Genomic DNA, 9475 nt, shown 5'->3' with positions numbered 1-9475 from the left:
GAACCCAAGATTAAGGGAAAATGCAGTGCCTTGTTCCTGTTAACAAGAACTCTTGCAATCTAGAGCTCGAGTGGCCAAGTGTTTTGAAGAATGGCTTGAAACTTCATAGGGGAATTATGTTTCTATTAGGAACGTGTCTTTTGTTTTTCCTGTGGGGAAAAACACCAAATTTAGTCATGTTACTTGGTTTGAAAAATTTCAGTTCACGTAGGCTCAGCAGAAATGTGCTAGTTTTCCAGCTGACAGGTCACAAAATGTAATTGTAAACAGGAAATTATTGAGGGACTGTATTTCCAGTGAGGACCTATAAGTAGGGACCTACTTTAATCACAGTTTTGCAGATTTTGCAGAAACTGTGAAAAACAATGTTGTCCCTCAATTGCCATGAAATCCAGCATGGGCTGAGATTTCCTGCAAAATCAACCAAAAAACCCCCAAACCAGTAGTAGATTCACTGAAGGCACCCTCCACCAATCAGTAGCAAGGGGCAGGGCAAAGAAAGCAGTAGTGATGTAGACTGAATGAATCAGCAGCAAGGGGTGAGGCTGGTGGGGCCCCTCTTCCAGTCAGTGGTGAGGGGCATGGCCACAGCAAAATGCCCACGAAATCAGCTCTGCATGCCATGAAAAACCTGTCTTGTTGCCGCTTAGGTAGGTCCCTACCTATATGGAATGGTTGTTAACTATACCCTGTTTAACATTGTTATCACTGACCTGGAAGAAAATATAAAATAATTATTGCTAAATTTTGCAGCTGATAAAGATTAGGGGAAGGGTAAATAATGAAGAGGAGAGATTCCTGATGAAGTGATCTCAGTCATGAGGCAAACTGGGCACAAGTAAACAATGTGTGTGCTAATCTAGATATCCGTAGAGTTGTACATACAGTAACAAAAAAAGGAGGATAACCTTCAGGAGCAGGGACTCTCATCTGAGAAGCTGTCACCCTGTACTAGAACTGGTCCCATAATGCAGCGGTTCCGAACCTTTTGCAGCCCAAGGCACATTAATAACATTTTTCCGCGGCACAGCTGTTAAGGCATTCCCCATCCTCATACCTATTGTAGCTCATCGCTATGGCAACATTCCGCAGCACACATATTCATTTCTGACAGCACGCTGGTTGGGAAACAGTGCCATAGTGGATAACACCCACTCTGACCAGAAAGGTGATCTTTGGATAAATAAATGGAAATATGAAGCTTGAATAGAGGTTACATTGCTGAAACAGGGAGGATATATTACTTCCATATTTGGTCCTGGTAAACCACCACTGGAATCACAGCTCGTTATGGCTATTGATAATTGGAGAGGGTTCAGAGAAGAGCTGTGAGAATGCTTAAAGGACTGGAAAACCGGCCTTCTCATGAAAGACTCAAGGAGCTCAATCTGGTTAATTAAAAAGGAGGCCTAGGGATGACTTGATCACAGTCTAGAAGTCCCTACATGAAGAATACAAATTTGATGAAAGAAGCTTTATCTTAAGCAAAGGCAAAACAAACTGTTCATGGCTGAAAGTTGAAGCTAGACAATTTCAGCGCAGTAAGAGGCAAATATGTAACACTGATGGTCAACAAGCATTGGATCAATTTGCTAAAAACTGTAGTAGATTCTCTATCACTGGAAATTTGTGAATAGGAACTGATTTTTTCCCCCCTGGAAGATATGTTCTACAGAACATCAGACATGAAAACTACAATGATTCCTTCTGGTTTTGTAACCTGTGAATCACACTATGGATGGCTACATACTATGACTGGCTGCAGGATGTCAAATTTTTCTATACTGGAAGAATCCACCCCAAGGGACAAAGGCTAGCAGACCTCACTGTGAAGAAAAGCATCACAAAGAACAGACAACAATCCCTGGAAAACTCTGAGCCTATTTTGGATAGGATCCTAGAACTGGATGAATAAAGATCCATGCATGACCCTGGATGAAAGACAGGAGATAAATTCACATCCCTTGTCCTTCTTTTCTCTCTCCCTGAATTTGATTTCCTTGATTTCTTTTCATTCTTGTGTTTAATATGTGGGAATCCAACCAGTGTGCTTACATCCTGATCTTTTCTCTCTTCTGAGGTATAGTACTTGTTCTTATTTTGTATATTGGCATTTTGCTAACATATACCCATAAGATTTACTAAATGTAATTGTTTACTTACTAATAAAGTAAAAAGATTCCTTGATTATGGTAATCAGCTAAAATGCAAATCTATGCCCACAAACTGAATTTAAAATTAGAAATGTAATTTTTAGATCCGCACAGCAAGCTTCAATCTGTAGAATAGGTTGTTTCCATACTTTCCTGAATTATAAATAATATTTTTATCTAATCAAACTACTATTTTATCTCTTGGAGCCAATAGGAACTGAGGCTGCTCAGCATCTCAGAAAAGAAGTCCATTCTTATTTATGCTGAATGTACCCACGATGGATTTATCAACTATTATTTGTATTCCTGTAGCACCTAGGAGCCCTAGTTATGGACCAAGACCCTATTTTGCAAAGTTCTGTACAAACAGAGAACAAAAAGACAGTTCTTGCCCCCCCCCAAAATGTATAATCTAAGACAAGTCGTAACAAAGAGATGGGGGAATATAAGGAAATAATAAGACAAAACTGGTCAACATGATGATGAGTGCAGTTCAAAGATATGATCAATTGCTAAGCGTTTCTCAATTGAATAAAAAGGTCAAGGGGAGACAAGAAAAATCAGTACTGATGAGATTGCAGATGAAAATGTTATTTTTGGCTACACATACTTTAAACAAAATTCTCCCTCTCCTATTCAGCACTTCTAATTTTTAATAATATCTACTGATGAAATGTCAGATTCTCTACAGAACCAGACTAAATACGAACATTAGCTCATTATTACTACCTGTGGCATTCTCTTCAGGTACATACGTTGTGCCCCTTTCTGGTGATGGCTGCACGTGTTTTTCAGCCTGCTGAGCACTTGGAAACTAGGCCACAGTGATCGCTACAGTTAATTAAGAGAAGGACAGCCAAAGTGCACACTGTTCACCTTGGAAATATAGGATCTGGTCCAAGCTGTATTTTGTTTTGAATCGGATCCCCAAGAGTGTCCAACATTGGATGCTCCACAAGAAAATGCAAGAACCCCATATTGGGCAGATGTCAAAGAATATGCCTCCCTCTTCCCCCAACCCCAATAGGTCACATCTCAACCCCTAACAGTTAAAAATTAACTGAACTCCTGAAGTATGAAGTTCTTGTTCTTCCCTGATCCCTTTTGCATTAACTTTTTAAACTCTAGTATTCTTGGTATTGCTATAAATATCCAATCCTTCGTAAGCTCTAGGTCTGAACAACATCACATGGCAATTAGTTCCAGAGTCTAACCATAGGCTGAATGAAAAAGCAGTCCATTTTTCATTAACCTTTTCCATTTCATGGAGCGATCCTTTGTTTTGGAGACAGAAGCTCCTGCTCATCAGGCCTGTCCTTATATATTTATATCATGCCCCCTTTTATCTCTAACACAAACAATCCCAACTTTTCAAACTCCATGTCCATCCTATGAGCCCCTTTAAAAATATCTTTGTACAGCCCCTTAAATTCTGAGCGGTGGTCCTTTGTCTGTGGCTGCTGGATTTTCTTTGCGGACAGGCACTTGGGAAAATTTCCCCCTCCCTGTCTTTATAAACTGGTTGGTCAACCACATGCAATGATACTAGGCCGGGTCTTGTCTTCTAATAGCAAGCAGTGGCATGACTGTTCCTGATCAGGACAGTCATCCTTAATGCATGCTTAATGCAGGCAGGTGTTGCCTCGTTTGTATGCGTGGGTGACGTCACCACAGTGCATACTGCGCATTGAGCGTGTACGTAATGAGCGAGAGGCAAAGATTTCTTTGGGTGATATGTTTTATTGGACCAAGTGCATAACAGCAATAGTTAGATAAGCTTTCAAATGCAAGACGTTCTTCTTTGGGTCATGTTATAGTCAGCAGGTCTCATCCTTGTTAGACCCAAGGCATCCCTTGGAAAAAACCAGCTCTTAGTTTTCGCTGCTTTTTGATTAAGAAAGAGAGCAAGCATTTCATTGCAAAGAGCTTGACATGGCAGAACATTGCTAATAGTATGGATTCCTATTTGACATCTCTGGGTTTATTTCCTGAATCCTGTTTGCACACCTAACAGTGCTAACCTCGTGGGGCGTTCCCCAGCACCCCTGAAAGGATTTCAAGGCACCCCAGGGTGCTACAGCGCACTGGCTGAAATCGTTATAGAGAATATGCAGCGAGCATTCTGGACGTGCACGTGCCGTTCCATGTCTATGGTATACACGTGTGGGTGCCATCATCTCTTCCTACAGCCACGTTTGGGTCCACATACCCCACATGAAAAACAGCAGGCAGGAGAGCAGATGCATGCATGTACCGAGAGCAGAGCCTGAGATGTGGGCACGTGCTAACCGCAGGGCCTGAGAGACGCGTGCTAGGGCTGTGCGAAACACCACTGTATCGTTTCGACGTCCATTTCACCGAGCCAGTGTTTCGTGTCATCGCTTTGTTTCTCAGGTACACGCGTGTAGGAAGAGCAGTGCCCGAGGCACGCGTGTACCAAAACCATTGCCTGAGGCACATGTGCATACCAAGAGCAGCATCTGAGGTGCAGGCGTGTACCAAGTGTTGCCTGAGGCACACGCACGCCCCAAGAGCAGCACCCAAGGCAAACACGCGGACCAAGAGCGCTGCCTTGAGACACACGCGTGTACCAAGCGTGTTCCCAGGATCCACACACCTGTACCAAGAGCTGTACACTGAGGGACACGCGTATACCATGAGCAGTGTCTTGCGGTGCACGTGTGGTGGTGCGGTCCGCCCGCCCGTGACGCGGGGGGGAAAGGGGCGGTTCCCACCCCCCCGCAGCCGTTAAACTGCCGCTCGCTCGCGCCCAACGGCCTTCGACCCTCCCCCCCCGCCGTCAGAGCCGCCGCCGGAGGGCGATGACCGCCGTGTCCCGCCGCTTCCTCCGCACGCTCCTGGGCGCCATGGGAGACTCGTCCTCCAAGCTGCCCGGCAGGGAAGAGGCCCCGCCCGGGCGCAGCGACCGGATCCGGGTCTCCGGTAAGGGCGGCCGCGGGGAAGGGAGAGGGCGGAGGGGGAAGGGGGGCGCTACGTCACAGGGAAGGGAGGAAGGTCGTTTCAGGGCGTGCGCAAGCACACTGCGCATTCTTCTAGCCTGGAAGCCTAGAGCGCATGCGTGCTGCTCCCCTTCCCTCCCTTAGTTCACAGGTTGTGCGCATGCGCCCCGGAGCCTTCCCGGCCCCGGAGAGGACGGCCTGGCATTTGCGCGTGCGCAGTTGCGTTCTTGAGGTTCATAAGGCTTCGTGTCCCTTCGGTGGCAGGCGCACGTAGGGGAGCCTCGCAGGTCCCAGTGCGGGGAGAGGGGCCTGGCATGGCCCTTCTTGAATGCACTGCTGGGATGCCAGGACTGAAGGGGCAGGCCTAGCTTGACTTTTCCCTGGGCCATAGGGAGTAACACTGAGCCAAGGAAGTTTGTGCTCTGCTCTTTCTGTCCCCCTGTGCTTTAATTATTTATACAATTGGCACAAGCAATCATAATCATAACAACAACAACATATTAATTAACACGAGCAATAATAACATTATATGATTCAACACAAGCAATGATAATAATAACCATTATATTGATTAACACAAGCAATAATAATATTAACCTTATATGGATTAACACAAGCAATAATAATACTATTATATTAATTAACACAAGCAATGCTGGGGGGTCACTGTGAAGCATGGGTAGAGGAGCACTTGGAGAAACTGAGGCTAGTCCAGGCTGCCTGGGCACATTTAAAATGGCCTGGTCATGACAGCTGCTGGGCCTCCCCCCCCTGCTTTTTACGCTCATAATTTGGCAGAAGCATTTAGTGAATTTGTGCAGGATTGTATGGCAAACGCTCTCATTTTACCCAGAGTAAAATCACATGACTCATCCTTCTATGATTTGGTACCTGTGTCCTCGCAGCCTGAACCTACACAGGGCTGTAAAAGCTAAAATAAGATGTTAAATCAAGTAATGAGGCAGAAATTAAACACTTGAGCATTTCATGTTTAAACAGGCCAAATTCCTGGATCAAAATATAACTTGCTGTGTGTACATGAGACGCTGACTGCAGTAGTGTCATGTGATGGGAAGCATGATGCAATGCTACTGTACAGTAGTAACGAGCTACTGCACATTTAGTACTTGTTTGTCCACAAGTACTAAATGTATAGTATAAACAAGTACTAAATGACTGTGCAGTAACAACGGCACAGTCAGTGTCTTGTGTAGACGTGGCCAGTTTGAACTTATTCTTAATAGGCTGCAGAAGGCGCTCATAAATATTCTTCATTGAAGGTTGTATTTCACCAGGTTCTACTGAAAACTGAGTTTTGTTGGTCTTTTGATGTGTAAAACCTGTCAGTTTGGCAGTCATTCTCTCTCATATATTCCCATTCCCCCAGAAAGGAGCTCCTGGATCATTTCTAGGTGAGAAGCAACCCTATTTTTCACTTTTAACTCCCAGAACCTGCTTTGTAAGAACTCTGTGAAACTTGAGTACATCAAAACATAGACTGTCATGTCGATGGCTTTTTTTTGTGTTGAGGATGTTACTAATCTAGGCCATGAAGTGAGCAAGATCCCAGATGAAACCTTCAAAGAGTGCAGTGTATTAAACTAATTTCTGTGAAGTGACTGAAACTTGTTTGTACAGGAATTTCTTTTGTGAAAAGTTTCTTGTTGCATATTCTGAGTATGCTGCACAAATGGTTTAGTTTGTAGGCGTCACTGGTGCTTGGAGATAAATATAATGCTTTACAAGTTTGGTTAATCAATGTTTTCACTTCTAATCTACTCACAAAAACATTTTGACACAACCTAGCAACTGAAACTAATTCCAAAAAAAATAAATTTCAGCTTCATTCTCTTTTGTGACAAGGAATGGTGAAATCAAGAGGAGTGCTGCTGCCTCAGATTTCCTTCTCTTTCAAAACAGCCCGGTCTCTGACAGGTTAATGAAATCGTATTGTAACTGACATTTCATATATTTCTGAAGTTTCTCCTACGTCCTTTCCTGTAAACCTTTGTAAGTTTTTAGCTAGTTCTGGCTTTAATTCACTTGCATATATTGATTGTCAATAAATTTCTCAGTCTAGGTAATTGAAGACATTTTGCCATTTTCATTTCCTACAGTGGAGCAACTGAAATTTGGTTCTGAAAATCAGTTCTGTAAGAATTTCTTTTACAGTTTGCTATAAAGTAAAGCTGTGCCCAGTGGTAAAATTAAATATCTACTTCTACATTTGCTGATAGAACATCATTTTTAAAATTAACTTCCATTGTTATAGCGCATCAAATTTTGATGAAAAGTTACAACTTAGATTCTGTGTGTGTGTGCACCTGCATGTAGGTGCATGTGTCATATATCAGTTATATTAGTGTCTAGGATCATTGGGTCCTGGATAGAAATCTTTTGCCTCTTCAGCTTGATCAGTCCATGTATGTATCAGGTAATCCACTTACATATGTATCTGATTTACATATAATTTGCTTAACAGTGTAACACAATGCTAGTCCAGATGTCGTGCCTGTTGCTTATACTGTAAGAAACTGGTTATCTGCATATTAATCAACTGCATGTACTGCTTAAGTGCATAGGATTTTTCAGCCTCACTGTCTGCTGTATTGCTATTGTACCAGGAACAATGAAGGGGAAGCAGCTGTCACAGGGCTGCTTCTAATATGAAGGGAGCAAGTCAAGTTTCAGGGCTGTTAATACCACAGCATTGACAGGGTAAGCAATGCTCCTTATAGTTTAATAGTTGGTAGGGTCGGAAGGGACCTAATCAGATCATCAAGTCCAACAGCCTGCCATGGGCAGGAAAGGATGCTGGGGTCAAATGACCCTGGCTAGCCTCCTTTTGAAGACCCGCAGGGTAGAAGCATGCACTGCTTCCCTTGGAAGTTGGTTCCAGATCCTAGCTGCCTTGACTGTGAAGTAGTGCCTCCTGATGTCTAGTCTGAATCTACTCTCAGTCAATTTATGGCTGTTATTCCTTGTTACTCCCAGTAGTGCTTGGGGGAACAGGGACTCCCCCAATGCCTGCTGGTCCCCCTTGGCAAGTTTATAGATGGCCACCAGATCCTCTCTCAGCCTTCTCTTATGGAGGCTGAACAGGTTCAGGTCCCGTAGCCTCTCCTCATAGGGCCTGCCCTGCTGACCCCTGACCAAGCCAAAAGGCCTCCTCTGGACCCTCTCCATGTTGTCCATATCCTGCCTGAAGTGCGGCGCCAAGACCTGGACGCAGTACTCCAGCTGCGGCCTGACCAGTGCCGCATAGAGGGGGAGGATCACCTCCCTGGATCTGCTCAAGATGCATCTGTGGATTCACGACAAGGTGCAGTTGGCCTTTCTGACCGTGTCCTCACACTGCCGGCCCATGTTCACCTTGGAATCAATAATGACTCTGAGATCCTTTTCTGCCTCTGTGCTGACAAGAAGGGAGTTCCCCAGCCTGTAGGTATGCTGCTGGATCTTCCTCCCCAGGTGTAACACCTTGTACTTGTCAGTATTGAAACCCATCCTATTCTCATTTGCCTACCTCTGTAACCTGTCCAGATCTAGTTGTAGCCTGTCCCTCTTCTAGTGTGCTCACTTCTCCCCATATCTTAGTGTCATCTGCAAATTTGAACAAGGTGCTTTTCACCCCCCTGGTGCTTTTCACTCCTTCTTAATGGCACAGTGCTCTCAGTACCGTGGTATTAGCAAACCTGGAACTGACTACCATCTTTTTTGAATGGTCAGTTTTCAGGGCAGCTATGAGAAGTCTTGCAAATACAGGTAAGTGCATAGCCTTTTGTCAGACCTGCGGCTATGCATTTATAATAATAGGAAGTTTTTAGTGGGCAACTTCCTTGCAGTCTCATGCTGGTTCTTTGGTTCTGTGATGTCTGTCTCTAAAGTCATCACACTTGCCTCATCTATAATCTGTGATATAGGATGGAGGGGTAGTATGTCTTTCCCAGGACACCAAGGTGTTAAATCCAACTTCATTTTTCTCTCCCTTTGCATGCTCCAGGGATGCAGCATAGGAAGTACTGCTGGTGATAAGGAGAGGAGATGATATGAAGGCTCCACATTGGGGTGCAACTCTCAGATCATAGAATCATAGAAGTAGGGTCGGAAGGGACCTTGTAGATCTTCAAGCCCGACCCCCCCCCGCCTGAGCGGGAGAAAAAGACTGGGCTCAAATGAGTCCAGCCAGGTAGGCATCAAGCCTCTTCTTAAAGACCCCCAGGGTAGGAGCCAGCACCACTTCCCTAGAAAGTTGGTTCCAGCTCCTAGCCACCTTAACTGTGAAGTCATTCTTGCGGATGTCTAATCTAAACCTACTCTCCAATAATTTGTGTCCATTGTTTCTTGTCATGCCGGGGGGCG

The 9475-nt window shown here is 44.5% G+C and overlaps 1 protein-coding gene across 1 annotated transcript in view; it reads left to right on the top strand.

Annotated features, from left to right (window-relative positions):
- Positions 1 to 4913: 4913 nt before the first annotated feature.
- The window catches only part of MSRA (methionine sulfoxide reductase A), a 442159-nt gene continuing 437597 nt past the window's right edge, over positions 4914 to 9475 (top strand). The window contains exon 1 of the mRNA XM_019537196.1: positions 4914 to 5096. Within this exon, the coding sequence (XP_019392741.1) occupies positions 4976 to 5096 (121 nt within the window). The 5' untranslated portion in view covers positions 4914 to 4975. The remainder of the gene's footprint in view (positions 5097 to 9475) is intronic.

This window comes from Crocodylus porosus, unplaced genomic scaffold, assembly GCF_001723895.1.
Source record: "Crocodylus porosus isolate Cpor-Errol unplaced genomic scaffold, CroPor_comp1, whole genome shotgun sequence".
Lineage (NCBI taxonomy): Eukaryota > Metazoa > Chordata > Crocodylia > Crocodylidae > Crocodylus > Crocodylus porosus.
This window is presented reverse-complemented; position numbering and strand designations above follow the sequence as displayed.